The 22,123-nt window shown below is 45.3% G+C and overlaps 1 protein-coding gene across 5 annotated transcripts in view; it reads left to right on the forward strand.

The window, feature by feature from the left end:
* AGBL4 (AGBL carboxypeptidase 4) overlaps nt 1-22,123 on the forward strand; it is a 1,471,661-nt gene that overhangs the window by 1,344,356 nt on the left and 105,182 nt on the right. For all 5 annotated transcript variants that reach the window (XM_070786575.1, XM_070786574.1, XM_070786577.1 and 2 more), the window contains one exon: nt 12,368-12,479. In XM_070786575.1, coding sequence (XP_070642676.1) covers nt 12,368-12,479 — 112 coding nt within the window. The remainder of the gene's footprint in view (nt 1-12,367; nt 12,480-22,123) is intronic.

The raw sequence follows: 22,123 nt of genomic DNA on the forward strand, positions 1-22,123 counted from the left end.
AGGATTAGTCAGGTTTGACCCATCTTCTACGTGGTAGCGTTTCAGCTGTTTGAGGATTGTGTGTCCCCACACCTCCCCAACTCCTCACTCACTCCAACCTCTGTCAGCTCCTGTTCTCCTGGCCAAACACCCCCAGAGCTTTACGATTTTCCACATGTGAGCTGAAATCCAGTCCTCTCCCCGTCCTTCCTGCTGTCTTCTGAACATGCTCCAGATGTTCGTCATGGTCTATATTTGAGACATGGTGTCCAGGATGGAAAAGTTATAATGATGAGTGTTGGTGATGATGGTGGTGCTGATGACCATGATAATGGTGATGATAAATAGACTACTGAACCTCCTGGATCTGGCCTTATTCTAGGTATTTTGCATGTATTGTTTTATTTAATTCTTAAAACAATCCTATTGTTATTCTCATTTCACAGATGAGGAGACTGAGGCATAGGTAGATTAGGTAACTCCCTTAAGTTCATAGAGCTAGCTAGTGGCACAGGAGAAGGAAGGAATCATCACAAGCCTAGTTCTGGGGACATACTTCTCCTGGTACAGCCTACTTGCCTATCGCTATCTGACATTGACCTCTTGTCATCCTCAATCCTTCCACTTGCATCCCTGCTAAGTCACAAGCCCCACACTCCAACCACCCTCCCACCCTTCCTTCTCTGAGAACCTTACAAGAAAGCATAGACTGGGCAGAAATCACCCTGCTCCTTTGAGCAAAGAGGAAACCAAGCCACAGAGAGGCTAAGTAACTTGCTCAAGGTCACACAGTATGTGAGTCATGTAGTTTTTCAAGATGAAGCGCAAGTGACACAGGGGCCAGACCAAGCCTTACCTCCCAGAGACTCTCTCCCTTTTTATATAACCGGAGTGATGTTTCCACAGAGGCTGAAAGGACACCGGGCTGGCAGCGTAATCAGGTGTCTAACCCATGAGTACACACCGCCAAAACCAATTATTCAAATGAGCTTCCCAGCCAGGTTCTGCAGAAAAGGCCAGATGGCTAGATGTCTGTGGAGACTGCTCCCCATCTCTGTCCCTTCAAGTAGCCTTTCAAAGTTAGAGTTGATAGTGAGTTGATTTTAATAATTGATTCTACAGTGAAGACAGGCCTCTGTGGGACAGTTACCCAGAATTAGGGGCTGGGGAGTCCGGAGGAGCAAAACATTGTGATGGAATCAAGAACTTCATGGCTCCCAGTCTTAGTTCCGAAACCACTGATGGAATAGCGTCAGTTCCATGTACAATTCTTTGGGGGCGCCCTATATACCGTCAGAAGGAACCTATACTCATAAGCCTTGTCTTCAAGGTGGGCACAGCATTCAGGAAGCTCTTCCTCAGCCTCACCTCCCACTGTCTCCCTTGTTGATGTTCAGTGGCTCAGTGGACTCTTTGTGACCCCCTGTATTGCAGCATGCCAGGCTTCCCTGTCCCTGATTATCTCCCTTGCCCCATGCTCAAATGCTCACTCAGCAAGTACTTTGTCCCAAGCATCAACTGGGGACCTGCGGGGGGCTTGGCCCATGCTTGCCCTTAGGGAGCAGGTGCTGGTGAGATGGATCTTGAGGGATGAGTGGGTGTTAGCCAGATAGAGAGATCGGCAACACATTCTCAACCAAAAGAATAATACTGTTAAGTAACAACAGTGATTATAATAATATAATCATGAATGGAATTTTACAAGTTGTCAGACCCTATTCTAATAATTTTTAATGATTATCCCCCATGGAGATGTAGGAGTGATAACTCATCATGCTTCTGCTCCCACTCTCAGCCTACTACCACCCATGTAGGAGGAAATAAAGGGGTCAGAAAGATAGAGGTCAGAATGTTAGCTTTATTATTGATAGAAGCAGGATTTGGAAGCCATAGCTTGTATCTGTGGCTAAAATTGGCCTTCTTATACTTCACCCCAAAATTCTACTTCCCCACCATCCACAATTAAAAGATGCTTTCTTCTTGGAAGTAAAGTTATGACAAACCTAGACAGTATATTAAAAAGTAGAGATATCACTTTGCCAACAAAGGTCTATCTAGTCAAAGCTATGGTTTTTTCCAGTAGTCATGTACGGATGTGAGAGTAGGACCATAAAGAAGACTGAGTGCTAAGGAATTGTTTCTTTTGAACTGTGGTGCTGGAGAAGACTCTGAGTCCCTTGAACCTACAGTGTAGGTTCACACACTGAACAAAGGCTAAGGGGGCAGGTGGAAGCTGACAAGCCTAGCTACTTGGAGGTTTTACACCAGCATGCAGAAGGGGGTGCATTTTGTAACGAGCTCATAAGACATATAATGTGCAAGGCTGTGTATAGAGACTGGGGGACATGATGCACGAAGCTGGTAGAATAAGTAGGGACTGGTTTGTGGAGGATCCTGAGTGTCACACCAAGAATGAAACCATAAGACCAGCTAACATGTATGTAGCACTTATCTCAAACAAGGCAGTATGCCCAGTGTTTACATGACTGATCCCATTCAATCCTTTAAACAACCCTCTGAGGCAGGCAGAATCCGTATTTTGCAGATCAAGTCTGAGGCCCAGAGAGGTTAAACCACCAGCTGATCCATGGCCACACCAGAATCTTACTCAGGCAGCATGGCTCTGGAGTCCACATTTGCAACCAAAGCACTTCTCAGGCTCAGACCAGGTGGGCAAGGGTCTTGGCAGTTTCCAGATCTGTGAAGAGCTAAAGGACTTTTCTTCCCTCCAGTTCTTCCTCTGCCTCTTTTCAGTAAAGAAATGGAAATAGCTAATTCCTGGCCCCAAGGGCTGGGGTTTTTCCCAGGTGGCTCAGTGGTAAAGAACCTGCCTGCCAATGCAGGAGATGTGGATTTTGTCCCTGGGTTGGGAAGATCCCCTGAAGAAGTAAATGGCAATCCACTCCAGTATTCTTTCCTGGAAAATCCTATGGACAGAGGAGCTGGTGGGCTACAGTCCATGGAGTTACAAAGAGTCAGACTCAACTTAGTGACTAAACAACAAGCCTCAAGGGTCTTTAGACAATGTGCCCTCTTGAGCCTTTAAAATGGTTCTCTACTCTTTGTCAGTGTTCTTTATAGAGAGAAAAACAATCCATCAGTTCTGGAATTGACTTTCAACTCTACCCTTACATAGCTGTGTGACCTTGGCATTAGTTTTCCTATCTTTGAAATATGGAAATTGGGTTTTATGAAACCTTAGATCCTTCTGACTGGTGACTGGCTCTCAGAATTGCTTTCAGTTTCAGTATGGAAATCCCCCCAAGTCCAGCAGGAGCCTAGAAGGAGGGGGCTGAATCCCAGAGCACATGCTCTCCACAGGGAGGGAAAGGGTGCTCCAACACTTCTCCTTGTCCATTAGGAATAAGCTCTGGGAGAAGGGGCACCAGAGAGTCTAGGGTTAGAGATGACCCTTTTCCCAGGTGTGGTCTCAGTGCCCCCTTCCCCAATCCTACCACCTTGCCAGAAGGACCACCACGACAGGGTCAAAACCTTGCTGACCCGTAGAGGTCAGACCCCAAGTGCTCATCCTGGCTCTGCTGCAAACCTTGGGCACACCCAGGGCCTCCTCCCACAAACATGCAGTTTGTGCACTGCACACAGGCTCCTGGTCCAGGGGTCAAGGTGGGCTGCGACTCTGCTCCCACCTGGCCAGAGCAAGTGCCCACCCAGATGGGTACTTCCACCCCTCAGCTCATATGAGTCCCTCTGTCAGGCACTGAACTGACTCCCAGGGCTGCCACAAGAGACTAGAGTGATGGTTAAGAATATAGGCTTTAGAGCTGGGCACACCAGATTCAAGTCCTGTCTCTGTCCCTTTTCCTTGCTCGGCTAAGGGCAAATTACTTAACCTTTCTGTTTATTTCATTTCTTCACATTACTGTGAGTTGGCTATGTACCTGACACTGGGCTAACGCTGAAGACTCAATGGCAAATGAAATTGACTTGGCTCTGCCCTCCCAGTGCTTTTAGATCTCTGAGCAAAACATGAATTTGTCCAAGATCATAAAACAACTCAGTGGTAGATCTGGGACTCAAACCCAAATTCTTCTGAGTTGGAACCTACGTGATTATCTATCCTCCTCTCTGCCTCCACAGCCTGGGCCACATCCCTGTTGTGATCATGTAAGAAGGAACATGAGGGAAATGCTTTAAACATCTCAGTGGTGGTGATGGGGAGTGGGTTGATATAATTGCCCCTTGTGTGTGTGTTTGGGACAAAGAGCACTGCCCATTACCCTCTGTTTCCACTGCAGCAGGGCCCAGCCCACCTGCTAAGCATTTTGCAGCAGCTGTTGATGATAGATTGCCTGGCATTCTGACACTGGCCAATCAATAGAGCTGGAAGTTGCCTCAGGCCAAGGGCAATTGAATCTCAACCTTTTAGTGCCATTAAATAAAGCAATATTTATTTTGCTTTTGGTGCAAATATGCTAAATCCAATTCAGCTCATTGATAATGCTGAAAAACTGCTGCATTTGGGGGACAATTGTGTGCATGCCCTATATATCTCCACTTGTCCACGCCACCCTTCCAGGATCACACAGCCCCACATGCTCAGGGTGAGGTTGATCTGGAGCCACCAAACTGCCTTCCTCTCTACCCTTTAGAGGAGATGAAAAGGAAATCATAAGGAGGGGAATTAAAATCATCGCTCTCGTTTCAGCTGCTATTGTTGCAACAGGGATGAGGTGTGGTGTCCTTCACAAGATGGAGGTGTTTATTTGCCATTTAAATAATGTCCTCCAGAACCATTGTATCTCTCCCATTGGGCAGAGGAGGAGGAGAGCAATACAGGAAGAGCAGACAAGGGAGTAGCCTAGCATCTCTTTCATAGATCATATAACCTCCTTGATGGCTGGAGGGATTGCCAAGGGTCACTGAGTTCAGTCAGACCTGGGTTTGAATCCCAGCTCTATATTTTACTGGTTGTCAAATGACCTTCTGAAGGTCATATCTCTCTTGGATTTTATTTCTCATTTTTTAAATGGGGATAAATTCTACCCACCTCACTGGGTTATTGTGAGAGTATCTGGCATGTAACAAGTGCTTAAATACTTTTCAATATATGTCTTCAAGTAATTATCTGGACCGTGTTTGCAAACCTTCAGGGTATTTGTTCATGCATTTGTTCATCTATTCATTTACTCATTTATTCAATAGATATATTGAACCTTCTCTGCACTTGGGTCTGTAGTATACGAAGTTGGAATGGAGGTGGGCAAGATGACACAGACATAGTCCCCACCCTCACTAGGCTGACAGTTTGGAAGAAAAAAGGAAAGATACTCAAGAGTATTTCCTGCTTAAGAGAAAGATGTTACATATTACATGAATAGTCCATGGAATTCTCCAGGCCAGAATGCTAGAGTGGGTAGCCTTTCCCTTCTCCAGGGGATCTTCCCAACCCAGGGATCGAACCCAGGTCTCCCACATTGCAGTCAGATTCTTTACCAGCTGAGCCACAAGGGAAGCCCAAGAATACTAGAGTGGGTAGCCTATCCCTTCTCCAAGGGACTTCCCAACCCAGGAATCAACCTGGGTCTCCTGCCTTGCGGGTAGATTCTTTACCAACTGAGTTACCAGGGAAGCCACATATTACACAGTTATTTATAAACTTGACTTTCATAAATTTGTATTTTTTAGAATGGTCCTAATGTCAAATATTCTATATCATTGGTACCATAAATAGCCCCACTTGTGTCAGAACTTGGGTCCTGATTTTGAGCCCATTCAGAAATTTTACCTTGAGAATAAGTAACAAAATAATAGAGGACCAAGGAGACAGAGGCCCAGAGTAGAAACCCTGGCTTTCACACACAGTGACTCTAAAGTGGTGATCATAGGGGTGAAGGCCAGGCATCTGGAGGTCATCTTGTTCATTCCCCTGTATTTAGGCAGTTGATTTGGGTCCTGAAACCACTGATGAGAAACAACCTGCACCAGCACTGACCTCCTAGTGCCTGTGACCCAGTGAAGGACACAAGCATAACACTGTTAAGAATGTATAGAATTTCCCTGACTTTGTACATGCCACCAACTCTGGAATGTTCTCTCTTGTCTTGACTTTGACAAACTTCCCATCTTCTCTTCAAAGCTCTGAGAAACATGAGAACTCCTAGAGGTAAGGATTGGGTCTGATGCAAATCTCAAATGTTGGAAAACTCATGCAATAAATGTTAGTTCAGTTCAGTTCAGTTGCTCAGTTGTGTCTGACTCTTTGCAACCCCGTGAATTGCAGCACACCAGGCCTCCCTGTCCATCGCCAACTCCCGGAGTTCACTCAAACTCATTTGCATCAAGTCAGTGATGCCATCCAACCATCTCATCCTCTGTCGTCCCCTTCTCCTCCTGCCCCCAATCCCTCCCAGCATCAGAGTCTTTTCCAATGAGTCAACTCTTCGCATGAGGTGGCCAAAGTATTGGAGTTTCAGCTTTAGCATCAGTCCTTCCAATGAACACCCAGGACTGATCTCCTTTAGGATGGACTGGTTGGATCTCCTTGCAGTCCAAGGGACTCTCAAGAGTCTTCTCCAGCACCACAGTTCAAAAGCATCAATTCTTCGGCGCTCAACTTTCTTCACAGTCCAACTCTCACATCCATACATGACAACTATAAAAATCCTAGCCTTGACTAGATGGACCTTTGTTGGCAAAGTAATATCTCTGCTTTTTAATATGCTGTCTAATTTGGTCATAACTTTCCTTCCAAGGAGTAAGCATCTTTTAATTTCATGGCTGCAATCACCATCTGCAGTGATTTTGGAGCCCTAAAAAATAAAGTCTGTCACTGTTTCCACTGTTTCCCCATCTATTTCCCAGGAAGTGAGGGGACCAGATGCCATGATCTTAGTTTTCTAAATGTTAAGATATTGATAATTCTTTATTATTTGGCATTTTATTTAAAAACTGTATCAATCCCTTTCCTAGACTATGTTGTTCTCTTTATATTCAACCTGCTGCTGCTGCTGCGTCACTTCAGTCATGTCCGACTCTGTGTGACCCCAGAGACGGCAGCCCACCAGTCTCCCCCATCCCTGGGATTCTCCAGGCAAGAACACTGGAGTGGGTTGCCATTTCCTTCTCCATTTCAACCTAACCTTATTCAAAATGTATGCTTCTTCCAACTCCCTAGCTTTGGAGGTAAAGCCCAGTTAGTGATGCCTTTGAATCATTTAATGAGAGACCTGGAAGAGTCCTTTATGCATGAAGTGTAGCCCCCTCATTCTACAAAATGCATGAAGCCTAGGAGAGGGAGAGGACTAAGATGTCATCCTAAGATGACATAGACATTAGAGGTGAGGCCTGTCCCCTGGCCCCTAGGCAGAGCTCCTACAACTTTACTAAGATGTTTTCTTCAATAAATATCAGTCTTTCTACTGATAGACTGGTTGCCAATAGAAGCTTTCTTTAAAAATCAGCTCAAAAAGAACCCCGAACCGGTACTGCTGATTTAAGAGTTCCATGAATGCTTTAGCTTCTAAAGCACTCCAGGATTCTTGAGGATTGAGTTGCCTTTGAATCCCCAGCCATACTCTGCTTTCATCTGAAGGTTGGATCAAGGAGTGGATCTTTCAGGATCTCTCAGCAATGACACTTTTCCTTCCATTTTGAATCTCACTTTTTGAATCAGAGAGGCTCTCGGGAAGCAGCATGACCAGGTATGAAGATCATGGAGTCCAGGGCCAGGACACCTCCTGGATTCCAGTGTGGGCCCTGTGCAGTATTGGTTAGCTGACCTTGGAAGAGTGGCTTATTTTCTCTGGCCCTCAGTGCTCTCACTTGAAAAAAAATGCAATCTGCCTGTGTGGCTGGATGTTTCTGAGAACTATATAGGATATATGAAAATGCTTGAGAAAGAATGAAATGTTCATTCAACAACTACATCTTTAATGTCTGCTGCAGTCCAGGCTTTTTGTCAGGCACAGGAATACAAACATGAACAAGGCATCATTCTTGCACTTGGGAATTCATGGTCCAGTGGGGAAGACAGATTTAACAATGACTATATCTTATGTGGTAGCCACCCCGATGTGGGGGCGATGGATGCCCCGGGAGCAAAGGAAAAACACCCACCATGTGTTTGCAGAGAGCAAGTCAGCAGGCCTTCCTGGAGGAGATGATATTTAGGCTCAGACAATTTCAACAATGTACCACGGTTACCACTGTCATCACTGGCTCCCCTTTCTTCAAGGTTCAATCTGTCTGAGGATTCTGCTGAGCCATTTGTAGACATTAGCTCATGTGTGCAGTCCAGGTCAAGGTTGTTATCTTCATTTTACATATGATAAAACAGAAACCCAGAGAGGTTTTTAAAAAAGAAATTTTAAGATCACATAGCTGCTAAGGAGTACGCCAAAACTTAAGCCTAATTGACCTCCAAAGTGTCTAGTCTTCCCAACATAACCTCATTGTTCTGTGTTATTCTGTGGGGGAAGGCTGAGACTGATGGAGAAAGTCACTGGAAGACGAATTTCAGCTAAAGACAGGGAAGATTTTCTTAACAGAGCTTTCCAAGAATGGGATAAGCTGTTTGGGAGGATGATGACTACCGGGGCCTGGCGGTGTCATGGAACAAGTGACTTGGCCAAGACTTTGCTGAAGGCATTCTTATTTGGAAGAGGGAGAAATAAGTAAGCTAACCATCTCTAAGGATACAGTTGTTTATGATTAAATCCTGTTATCAATGACAGTGTTCCCTTCCAAATTTTTAGGTGCTCAGTGAAGGCTGGAAAAACTCTGGGAACAACACCCAAATCAATGGTTTCACCTGCTTGGTGACCAGCCACTGGGAAGCAGACAATATAAAGGACCTGCTGGAGTTTTCCATAAATTTGCCCACAGAGCCATACAGTTAGAGATGTTTTCAGTTAAAGAAATAGGGACTGACCCTTCCACTTAAAAAAAATTAAATTTATAGGAAGGAGCTAACAGAATGAAGCAGAAGCTGGAGGTCCAGATTTGGAAAACAACCAACAGAGTAGCTCTGGAGGACAGAAAAAAAGGCTGTTGGCAGGAACAATCTGCCTCTGTTCCACCACAGCAGTGCTGTATGACCCAGCTGCCAGCCTCGCATCACCTGATCCAAGTTTAAGTCCTGAGCAGAAGTAGCTGTGGCCTAAGTCTGGGTTTCTCGCTGCTCCCCTGACTGCCAGGTCATCTGGCCCATCTCTCTTGTGTGGTGAGAGAAAAGGCACCACCACAGTCTCAGCATCTTGTAATGGTAGAGGAATGAACTCTCCCCAACTCTGCTCCATCTAGTCACAGTCAGATGCTGGCATTGACAGAAGAAAATGGACAGATGCCTACGACATTAGGAGGGAAGAGAGCATGAATATGAACTCAGATCTGCCTGATTTCCAGACTGGGGGAGAAAGCCAGGAGGTCATCCCTGACCACCACTGTCCACTGCCCACGCCAGCACCTGATGGATCGCAAATCTATCAGTTTACGCCACTCATACAGCATGTAGCACAAACCATGACAAAATACAAGGAGACAACAACGTAACATTTTTGATTGCCACCATGTGCCAGAACTTGTGTGAAGTTAAAGTTGTTACATGTATTATCTCATTTAATCCTCATCACAGGGTCCTGAATTATAAATGGACATGAGCCTGTGAGCAGATCTTCTTTCTCTAGACTATGTTAGGCTGTGTTTCTTGTGAATTTCTTGCATGGAATTGTGAGAATGTTCATAAGCTGATTATGACTTCACCTGTTCTCTCAGAAAAGTTGTTTGTAGCCTCTCTGTGCTTCAGTTTCCACATCTGCAAAATGGGCATAATAAAGCACTCCCTCATAAGGTTGACATGAATGAAGTATTTCACACTTAGTACAGTACTTAATTTTTGAGACAAACAATATCAGTAACTTCTGTTGACTGTGACCCCTTGATTGTGATGGTAATGATATTGTAACATGCATGTAAAACTCTGTTTCTACTCCACCATCAGTGAGAAGCCAACATCAGCACTTGAGTCATCTAAATACAGAAATGTGAAGCTAAAACAGTGAAGCTACTTGCCAGGCACTGGGGGCCCTTACATTTCCCCTCCCATTCCCTTTATAATTCACTGTCACCACCTCCTCACTACATGCTCTGTGATTTGATCAACCCAAATTGCCCACATTCCTCCAAAAGCCTGGGTGGCTTCATAATTCCTTTCTTTGCTTACACTTTTCCTTCTGCCCCACACCATCAAACATTCGTTCAGTAAGACCCAACTCAAATGGCTTCTCCTCAATGAAGCCCTTCCCCATATGTCCCCACGAAACATTAATTATTCCCCCATGGGATTCCCAGCCCACTTATTTTAAGTGAGAGAGGAAATTATTATTATTTACTCCCCAACCACCTTGAAGGTGAGATAGTCTGAGTGGTCCTACTGGTGGTCCCTGATAGAGTCCTTTTTATTTTTTTCCTGAGCAAGGTGATAGGTGGAATGTATATGTAATAAGTTGTAGCAGTAATGTATAGTTAGTCACTGAGTCGTGTCCAATTCTGAGACCCCATAGACTATAGCCCACCAGGCTTCTCTGTCCATGGGATTTTCCAGGAAAGAATAATGGAGTGGATTGCCATGCCCTCCTCTAGGGCATCTTTCTGATCCAGGGATCAAACCCAGGTCTCCTGCATTGCAGGCAGATTCTTTACCACCTGAGAGGGGGGTTAAATTTTATTACTTAAGGAATAGAGGGAAGGGTTTGGGAAACAAGATGGAATGGATTAAATTGTAAGACAGGGATAGAGAGAAAAAGGGGGACATTTGGGCAAAGAAAGACCATCATCAGTTTTAAATCTGATTAAAAATCTGCAAAGAGCAGAATTTTATCCTACAAGTGATGGAGAATCATAGATGAATCTTGATCAAGGAAGCACGATCATCAGATCTGTGTGGGAGACATTCGGGAGACAGGAGAAGGATGGGTACAGTCATTTGAGTTGTGAGCAAGCACAGGGTTTCTGAACTTGTCCCTCAACCTGGGCTGGCCTGGAGAGTGCCTACAGCATGCAAAGGTCCAGCAGTTGGAGGCACAGACCCAGAAACCTGGGGAAGGTTCCTCCTCCCAAGGACAAGTAGGGCTTTGAGTCGGTCTGGAGGAAGAGCAGGAGGAAGAGGGAGATGGGGAGGTCAGAGGTCATGGTCACTTGTCCTAGTGAAGTAATGAATGTGCCCAAGGGAGGTCATGGAGAAGGTGGGCAGGGTAGCTCTCACCGAGCAGGTGACCTGTGAGCTAAGATTAGTGCTAAGTGAGAATGAATCCTGTACCTATCTGGAGGAAGAGGCTTCCAGGCCAAGGGGACAAGCTGTACAAGAGTCCTGGGGCTGGAAGTACCCAGTGTGTTGGAGGAACAGTAGGAGCCCAGAACCTGGCATGGAAGCAGCAGGGGGTGGTGGTAAGAGCTGAGCTCATAGCAATAACAGAGGGAAAGATTGAGGGCAGAAAGAGAAGGAAGCAACAGAGAATGCAATGGTTGAATGGCATCCTCAACACAATGGACTTACGTTTGAGCAAATTTGGGGAGATGGTGAAGGACAGAGAAGCCTGGCATGCTGTAGTCTATGGGGTCACAAAGAGTGTGATATGACTGAGCAACTGAACAACAGCAACAATATTTCTGAGTATGTAGAGTTTGAACTACAAGCAATAAAAGTTTTACTTAAAAAAAAATAACAACAGAGGGGACCACATGGTCGCTTGTAGCTGGTGGTAAGGACTTTGGCTTCCACTCTGCATCTATAGAGAACCATTTGAGCAGAGAAGGGCCATAATCAGACTTACGCTTTAATAGGATCACCCTGTTTATTGTATGGGAAATGGGGATGGGTATCTAGGATGAGAGGTAGGGTGGGAGGTACAAGGCTGGAAACAAGACCAGGTAAGAGAGTATTGCAATACTGAGCTTGGTCCAAGCTCAAAGCAGCAGTAGAGGAGGTGATAAAGCAGTGCTCGGTTCTGAGTATATTTTGAAGGTAGACACAATGGACTGGCTGTGAGTGTGAGACAGGGAGGAACAGTGTGGATACCAGTGGTCTGGCCTGAGCCTTCTTTCTGGCCCTGTATAGAAGAAGCACATGTGTCCGATGGTCGCAGGGCATGAACACGGAAGTGAGACGGCTCCACAGAAATATGTTTGAACCTCTCCGTGACTCAGTTTTTTTTCCTGTCAAGTGAGAATTATAATACCAGTGCCCTCATAGTGCTGTTGAAAGGAACTGAATTAATACATGTAAAATATGCTCAGTGCTATCTCTGGCCAAAAAAAAAAACTGCACTAGGTAAGTGACATAATGACTGCTCCCACTCCTAACTGTGTTTTGGAGAAGTGAGGAGCTTGGCTTGTCCTCTGTGTACTGACTCTGACTTTGGGTACTGCCTAGGTGCTCTCTGATGGGGTTCGACCTGAACCGCCACTGGCTGGATCCCTCTCCATGGGCCCACCCCACCCTGCATGGGGTGAAACAGCTCATCATTCAGATGTACAACGACCCTGTGAGTAACTGAACCTCCTCAGCTTTTGCTGGTCTGACGGCTTGATCTGGGAAAGGGGCGATGTGGTACTGGGACAGTCCACCAGGGGCTGCAAATGAGGAATTCAGGGTCAAAGTCAGGGAGGGACTAGGCCTGCTGGTCTCTTCTCTGAACTGAACAAGTGCCTTCCTCACCCCTCACAAACACCAGCTTCCATTGTGGAGATCTCATGGAGGAAGGAAATATACCCACTTACATTTGTCAGGGCTCTTGGGTTACAAGCAAAAGAAATACAACTTGTGCTAACTTACAAAGAAGAGAGAATTTTTTAGAAGAATCCCAGAGCCTCATATAGGCAAAGATTGCAGCCTGGCCTCCTGTATCTGTAGGGGACATGTGCCAAGTATCACATCCAGCACTTCTTCCACAAGAGAGAGTGACTCCCTCTCATATTCTAGCTCCAAGTTCCAAGTGGATTGTGCTTGGCCTGACTGGGAGGACATGGCCACCTCTGGGCAAGGCAACTCTGGCCCAAGAGGCGAGGATCTATCAGGACAGGAGAGCCTCACTGGAGTCATGTAGCCAAACTTGCAGTGTGTGGTGTAGGGATGAACATATTTCCAGGTAAAAGGACCTGCTGTTCCAGGAAGATGGGGAATGGGGAGATGCACACTGAGTTTGTTCATAGGGGCAAGACTTTGTGAGAAATAGGAGAAGATACTGGGGTTTCATAGCTGAGAGAACTCTGAAGAGTTATGAGAGATGACAGACATCTTCCACTTGGAGCCAAAGCAAGAGGTAAGGCCGATAGAGAAACAGAGCTTTTTAACCATTAGAGTTGCCCGATGATGGGACGGGTATGTGAGCTGTGAACTTGGCCTTACTTAAAGTGTTCAACTTGAAGCTAAATGACACTGTCAAAAATAGTGCATGGAAAAAAAAAAAGAAAAAAAAATAGTGCATGGAGGAGATGCAATTGTCTGGGAGACATTATAGTGAGATTGCATGCAAGTCTCTTCCAACGTTGATGACCGTGCCTTATGACCCTCGGCTGCCATCAGGTGACAGACACGATTGCTAAAACAGAAAAGGTTCCAGAGTTGGGGTATTTCAGTGATACACCTGTGTACCACATTTTACTTGCTTTCTTTGAAGATGCCAATAAGAATACCCTAAATTAAAGAGCAGTCTTTACTGGCCAGACAAAAATGTGTACATAAAAGCAAGTCTATTTATCTTGTTTTTACAAGCAAGGATTCATGAAAAAGTAAGTGCTTAGGTGCAAAGTAGTTAACTCAACAGCCATCTTGATCCTTCTCTGGGAGCTTTGCCTCCCTAGGCCTTTTACAGCCCACCTGCCATCAGGGCTTACATAGCCACAGCTTTAGCATATCTGCTTCTTTTTCCAACTCACCCCTCCTTGTCTACAAAAGAAGCTGTTAGCTATGCTCACCAAACTCCATTATTACCCTGAACTCTTGATCCATCCTGATGAGCTTTCCTGGCAGAGAGAAGTTGCTTCTAAATTTTGCAGGAGGTATCTGTTGTCAACTGAGTTTTTCCCCTCAGAGCTCAGTGTTAACTGCAACCTCCCTGATAGAATCCCCACACCTCCTTCTTCTGCCATCTCCTTCTTAAAGAGAACAGCCCCCACATTTTTTCTGATGTAGTTAATAATAGGTATTCAATAACTATATGTTGAGTTGAACTGGACTGAACATGGTAAATCCTGTTAGGCCTACTGTAATATGGTTTATAGGTTCCAAACAGCTATTCACAGAAGAGTAAAGAGATATGACCAAAGACAAGACATGAGACAGGAGAGATGACAGAGTGGGGGCCATGGAACAAAGCGGTGTCTTAGGTGAATCCCCAAGGAGACAACTAGGGGTGGAACCAAAGGGAGGGTGTCAGGTTTGTTAAAGAGAAGAGACCATCATCAATCTGAAGTCACTGGTTTGCTCCCAGGCAACTGGGCCCTTGATCCTATTACAGAACACGATCAGGGGTTTTGGGGGTATTAGGATATTCTTTGTGCCATGAGTAGGTTGACCATCAGCAGGCTGATAATCAACATACTTGGAAGCTGAGAGAGCTGTGGGAGCTGCATTCTCCCAAAAGTCCACTCCTTTTCTGCCCAGGCAAGGATGTCGGTGGGGCTCTAACGTGGGACCCAAACTGAACTGAGCCAGGACCCCAGCTGCCTCCGTCTCTTCCTCTCTTCTCCCTTCTCTCTCCCTGTGCCCAGAATCTTATTTCAGTCTTTCCTTCCTCTTCCCACAAATATTTATCAAGTAGTTTCTCAGGTATTGTAGTTGAAATAGTGAGCACAACACTAACCCTTACAATCTAGTGGGGAAATGGACATTAAAAAAGTGTATGCATGCTCAGTCATTTCAGTCATGTCCAACTCTTTGCAACCCCGTGGACTATAGCCTCCCAGGCTCCTCTGTCCATGGGATTCTCCAGGCAAGAATACTGGAGTGGGTTGCCATTTCCTTCTCCAGGGGATCTTCCCAATACAGGAATGAAACCTGCATCTCTTATGTTTCTTACGTTGGCAGGCAGGTTCTTTACTACTAGTGCCACCTGGGAAGCCCTATTAAACAAGTAAATACTGATAAATATTATAGATTTATAAATTTTGTTGTTGTCGTCGTTCAGTCGCTCAATTGTGTTCTACTCTTTCCAACCTGATGGACTGCAGCATACCAGACTTCCCTGTCCTTCACTATCTCCCAGAGTTTGCGCAAATTCATGTCCATTGAGTCAGTGATGCTATCCAACCATGTTATCCTCTTTCATCCCCTTCTCCTCAGCCGCCTTGAGAGGGAACCAAGAAGGAACTCCATGAAATGCGTATGTGTTCAGTCATATCTGACTCTTTGCAACCCTTAGCCCACTAGGTTTCTCTATCCATGGGATTTTTCAGGCAAGAATGCTGGAGAGGGTTGCCATTTCCCCTTCCAGGGGATCTCCTTCCTTCAAGGGGATCTTCCCAACCCAGGGATCAAACCTGAGTCTCCTGTGTCTCCTGCATGCAAGAGGATTCTTTAACCCACTGAACCATTGGAGAAGCCTCATAAATTTTGTTAGGAGTTACCCACCTCCCAAAACAAAACAAAACAAAAAACCACCTACAGACGGTTATCTATGAGTTCAGGTCAGTTCATTCGCTCAGTCATGTCCAACTCTGTGACTCCCGTGTACTACAGCACACCAGGCCTCCCTGTCTACAAACTCCTGGAGTTTACTCAAACTCATGTGGATTTTGTTGGTGATGCCATCCAAGCATCTCATCCTCTGTCGTTCCCTTCTGATCCTGCCTTCATTCTTTCCCAGCATCAGGATCTTTCCAAATGGGTCAGTTCTTCACATCAGGTGGCCAAAGTATTGGAGTTTCAGCTTCAGCATCAGTCCTTCCAATGAATATTCAGGATTGATTTCCTTTAGGATGGACTGGTTTGATCTCCTTGCAGTCCAAGGGGCTCTCAAAAGTCTTCTCCAACACCACAGTTCAAAAGCATCAATTCTTCAGCGCTCAGCTTTCTTTATAGTCCAACTCTCACATCCATACATGACCACTGGAAAAACCATAGCTTTGATTAGACAGACCTTTGTTGGCAAAGTAACATCTCTGCTTTTTAATATGCTGTCTAAGTTGGTCATAGCTTTTCTTCCAAGGAGCAAGTGTCTTTTAATTTCATGGCTGCAGTCACCATCTGCAGTGATTTTGGAGCCCAAAAATGTAGTCTGTCACTGTTTTCACTGTTTCCCCATCTATTTGCCATGAAGTGATGAGACCAGATGCCATGATCTTAGTTTTCTGAATGTTGAGATTTAAACCAACTTTTTCACTCTCCTCTTTCACTTTCATCAAGAGGCTGCTTAGTTCTTCTTTACTTTCTGCCATAAAGGTGGTGTCATCTGTATATCTGAGGTTATTGATATTTCTCTGAGATATCTTGATTCCAGCTTTTGCTTCATCCAGTCCAGCATTTCTCATGATGTACTCTGCATATAAGTTAAGTTAAATAAGCAGAGTGACAGTATACAGCCTTGACGGACTCCTTTTCCTATTTAGAACCAGTCTGTTGTTCCATATCCAGTTCTAACTGTTGCTTCTTGACCTGCATACAGAATTGTCAGGAGGCAGGTCAGGTGGTCTGATATTCCCGTATCTTGAAGAATTTTCCACAGTTTGTTGTAATCCACACAGTCAAAGGCTTTGGCATAGTCAATAAAGCAGAAATAGATGTTTTTTCTGGAACTCTCTTGTTTTTCTGAAGATCCAACGGATGTTGGCAATTTGATCTCTGGTTCCTCTGCCCTTTCTAAATCCAGCTTGAACATCTGGAAGTTCACAGTTCACATACTGTTGAAGCCTGGCTTGGAGAATTTGGAGCATTACTTTACTAGCGTGTGAGATGAGTGCTATTGTGTGGTAGTTTGAGCATTCTTTGCCATTGCCTTTCTTTGGGATTGGAATGAACACTGACCTTTTCCAGTCCTGCAGCCACTGCTGAGTTTTCCAAATTTGCTGGCATACTGTACTTTCACAGCATCATCTTTTAGGATTTGAAATAGCTCAACTGGAATTCCATCACCTCCACTAGCTTTGTTCATAGTGATGCTTCCTAAGGCCCACTTGACTTTGCATTTCAGGATGTCTGGCTCTAGGTGAGTGATCACACCATCGTGATTATCTGGGTCATGAAGATCTTTTTTTGTATTCTTCTGTGTATTATTGCCACCTCTTCTTAATATCTTCTGCTTCTGTTAGATCCATACCATTTGTGTCCTTTATTGTGCCCATCTTTGCATGAAAATTTCCCTTGGTATCTCTAATTTTCTTGAAGAGACCTCTAGTCTTTCCCATTCTATTGTTTTCCTCTATTTCTTTGCATTGATCACTGAGGAAGGCTTTCTTATCGCTCCTTGTTATTGTTTGAAACTCTGCATTCAAATGTGTATATCTTTCCTTTTCTCCTTTGCCTTTCACTTCTCTTCTTTTCTCGGCTATATGTAAGGCTTCCTCAGACAATCATTTTGCATTTATTTTGCTTGGGGATGGTCTTGATCATTGCCTCCTGTACAATGTCAGAAAAACCTCCATATGTAGTTCTTCAGGCACTCTGTCTATCAGATCCAACCCTTTGACTCTATTTGTCACTTCCACTCTATAGTCATAAGGGATTTGATTTAGATCATACCTGAATGGTCTAGTGGTTTTCCCTACTTTCAATTAAAGTCTGAATTTGGCAATAAGGAGTTCATTATCTGAGCCACAGTCAACTCCCAGTCTTGTTTTTGCTGACTGTATAGAGCTTCTCCACCTTTGGCTGCAAAGAATACAATCAATCTGATTTCAGTATTGACCATCTGGTGATGTCCATGTGTAGAGTCTTCTCTTGTGTTGTTGGAAGAAGGTGTTTCCTATGACCAGTGTGTTCTCTTGGCAAAACTCTATTAGCCTTTGCCCTGCTTCATTCTGTACTCCAAGGCCAAATTTATCTGTTAGTCCAGGTATTTCTTGACTTCCTACTTTTGCGTTCCAGTCCTCTATAATGAAAAGGATATCTTTTTTGGGTGTTAGTTCTAGAAGGTCTTGTAGGTCTTCATAGACTCTTTCAACTTCAGCTTCTTCAGCATTATTGGTTGGGGCATAGACTTGGATTGCCGTGATATTGAATGGTTTGCCTTGGAAATGAACAGAGATCATTCTGTTGTTTTTGAGATTGCATTGTTATCTGTAAGTAGGATGGTTAAAAGTTTCAGCTTGTCTGGGGCAGTTCTGTTTATACCTATTCTGAAATATTTCTTAATAGTGATCCTTTCTTCTCTCAAAAATGTCCCTGTTTGGATGACAAATTAAACACACTCTCCATACTTAAAAACCATGTTAAAGTACCAACACAGTACCTGGTGTGTTGCAGATCCTCAACAAACATTATTTATATCCCATTCAAATTCACATTTGACTTCAAGAGTTCACATGCCAGCTGCAAACACCGCAGTGCCCCAGGCATCTGCCCTGATAGCTTTAAATGCATTTCTACCCTGGATCTTCATTGGCGCAGACGTCATCAGAACCACTCAATCCCAGAGCAATCTGAACTGCCAGGACAGCTTCTGACCTTGTTTCTAAATGCCCACATCCTCCCTCCTTCCCTCCCGTTGGCCTCTGCTCACACAATCAACAAGCAGAGAATCAGGAAAACCCTTGCTGATGGGCAGGGTCTGTATCTGTGAGCATCGTCATTCCTCAAAGAGCTGGTGACGGAGGAACTTTGTGTTGGGTGCTGGGAATAGTCAGAGCTGGTGTCTACCTTAAGGAGTTCACAACCAGATGGAGACAGGCACTTTAGGTAGATGTTCTAGGGGCATTTGTGAAGGGAGGCACAGGGGTGGTGGGAGCCATAGAAGGAGCCCAAACCAGGAGGCCACACCTGAGCTGCTGAGTGAGGGATGCTCTGGGCAGGGAGGGCTTTCTAGGCAGAGAAGACATCTGAGCATCTGCCTAGAGGGGCAGCTTCCTCGGGAGGTTGCCAGTCATTTGGCGTGGCTGGTACTTGGGACAGATAGTGATAGGGCATTACAATATAAGGCTTTATTAGAATAAATACAGACTATATTCTCATGAGAATGAGTAACCACTAAAGGAAGTGACAGGATCAGGTTTGCATTTCAGAAAGATCCCTCTGACGCCTGGAAGGAGATGGGTTCAGAGGGTACCAGGCCAGAGGCTGGAGACCATTAGTGCCTGCTGCTGGAGGGCTGAGAGGAGGAGGAATCTGGAGATATGATAGAGGGACATACAAATGACTTAGAGACTGATGGGAGAGAAAGGAGAGCTGCATGATGCCTGCAGTTTGGCTTGGACAATGGAGTAGAGGGGATGCCCCTCCTAGGATGGGAACCCAGGAGGACCAGTAAGCATGGGGTCAAGTTTTAGATGTGCTGGTGTTGAAGTGGAGCAGGAGTGAGTCTCCTGAGTGAGTCTTTTTGTGTCCTCACCTGGCAACAAGGGCCTTCTGTCTTTGTGTTAATGACATTGTTGGCTTCCAAGCTGCTTTCCTAGTCCTGTGTTTACGACAGCCTCCACCCCTCTCCAGGACTTGGATATTGAATGATGACCTTGACAAAGGAGTCTTTAAACCCAGAGGACTGCACTGACTGTCAGATACAAAGCGTGTAGTGTCCCACTCCCAGGACAGCGCCCCGTGGTCAGTGTGGCCCTTGTTTACCAGTTGTGATTGATTGTCCCCTAGGGCAGAGCCTAGCTGGTTCAGTCACCTGTGCCCATCAGGGACCTGGGCTGAGCAGGCCTTTCATGTAAATGCCAAACGAATGATGAGGTGAACCCAGAGCTTCTGTGACTTGGTTTTTATGAGTCTCCTTATGAAGAGGAGTGACTGGACCACAGTTGTTCAGTCGCTCAGTTGTGTCCAAGTCTTTGAGACCCCACTGACTGCAAGCGCCCCAGGCTTCCCTGTCTTCCACTATCACCTGGAGTTTGTGCAAGTTCATGTCCACTGAGTCAGTGACACTATCCAACCATCTCATCCTGGATCATAGACCACTCTGCAGTCTCCGCTCCCCCTCAGAGTGGCCTGGATTCTGCTGCCACCAGAACGGTGCTTTTCTTTACTCAAGGCTCTGATCCTTGCACACAAACCTTGGTTTTCTTACAACCTGCTTAGATGGCCCTAAACTCCTAGGGACAGAACCTGAGAGTTTAGGACAATCTCAGTAGATTTCCATGTTCAAGACCTTGGTAACCGCAGAGATACAGAGATTAAGGAGGCAGGATGTCAGGCCAGGAAGAGCTCACAATCTAATAGGAAGGCCAGACCCTCATGAACAATGTTAATCCAAGGCAGTGAGGAATGTGAGCTGTAATAGAGAAAATACAGTGCTTTGGGAAGATGGAGGCTGAGGGGAGATTAATCCAGTGTGTGTGTGGCGGGGGGGGCGGGGGGGGCAATCCAAGGAAGGTTTTTTCCAAGGAATTTGGACTGGGCCTTTGGGAGTGGGAACTATGTTACCAGGTGGCTATGGTCAGGGATGAGGGAGGTGACAGGGAAGGGGAGAGGGCATTCCAGGGCCAGCTGAACCACAGCGTGGAGGTGGAAGAGCTCGGCTGCAGGGGTGGGTGTGCAGGGCACACAACAGGGCAGCTGTGAGGAAGCCCACGGGCAAGTTTGCACACTGGGCTAAGGAATTGGGCTTCTTCTTGTAGCCCAGTGTTCCCCCTTTCATTAAAATCAAAGACCTAGGCCCTTTTAAACCTGATTTTTAGTTGAACTAAATATAATAACTGTAAAAAAAAAATTAAACAGGAGAACAAAGTGATGCTTGTCAGTAATATTCTAGCACACAAGCTCTCTCAATCTTGAGAATCAGTATCATCAGTGAAGAGCCATCAAAAATGTTTGAGCGAGGGGGAGAGGTCGATAAATAGTACTTCCATCCATTCAGTCACCCAATCTAGAAACCCCAGAGATACCCTAAAATGTAAATCCAGCCTAGTCTCTCTCCCCTGCCTAAAACCTTCCGGTGACTCCCCATTATTTGTGGAATAAAGGCCAATGTCCCTGACATGCTATTCAAGGGCATGCCCTCTTTATATCCAGGGCTGAGCACAGAACACGGCACCAGAGAGAATATTATGTGCAATGATAGATGCATTAGAAAGTGACTAAGGCCGCAGCATGGAGACGAAGCAGGTGCTGATGGCAGTGGTCCAGGGGAAATATGATGTGCCTTGAACTTGAGACCAGGGCTGCTGCCAAGAAGGACACCCGGGAATGGACATGGGAAGAAAATAGGTCCCCTGCAGTCCTTTCCTTGAGCCCCAAAGTCCCTCAGAGCCTCAAGGCTGCTTTGTGGAAAGGTTTCTATGCTCTGGGGTGATTCCCCGCCTTTTCCTAGAGGAGAAAGGCCTGTGTTGCTATAACAACTTGGCTGCAGCTCTTTTAGACAGATCCATTTCCTTAAATCATTTAAGGAAAATTAGCTGCCATAACAACATGGAGCAGTTTTGCAAATAGAGCAACACAGGGCTGTGGGTTTTTCCTTGCTTGCTTCCTGTAGTCCTCAAGATAAGCTGCTCTCTTTCTGTCAAATAAATAAATAAATTATAACACATGTACGTGCAAACAGAGCAGTCGGCGACATGGTCACAGAACATAGAACCAGCGCTCATTCCTGCTACAGACACACACAACATAGAAGTGGGCAGAAAATGCACACATTCACATACGTAAATCGGAAAATGTTGTTGCTGTTGTTTAGTCCGCTAAGTCACATCTGACTCTTCTGCGACCCTATTGACTGTAACCTGCCAAGTTCCTCTGTCCGTGGGATTTCCCAGGCAAGAATACTGGAATGGGTTGCCATTCCCTTCTCCAGGGGATCTTCCCGACCCAGAGATCAAACCTACATCTCCTGCATTGGCAGGCGGATTCTTTACTACTGAGCCACCAGGGAAGCCTAAATCGGGAAACATTTTTATGTAAAAACATAAACATGGTAAATAAGAGACAGACACAAATGCACAGCCAGGACAGTTTCACATTCAGCTAAAAAGGAAAGAAATGGCCCATGGGGTCTGTTCTTAGGATGAGCAGAGGGTTCGCTGGTCAGTAGACCAGAAGGCCCTG

Source organism: Bos indicus, chromosome 3 (genome assembly GCF_029378745.1).
Source record: "Bos indicus isolate NIAB-ARS_2022 breed Sahiwal x Tharparkar chromosome 3, NIAB-ARS_B.indTharparkar_mat_pri_1.0, whole genome shotgun sequence".
Taxonomy (NCBI): Eukaryota; Metazoa; Chordata; class Mammalia; order Artiodactyla; family Bovidae; genus Bos; species Bos indicus.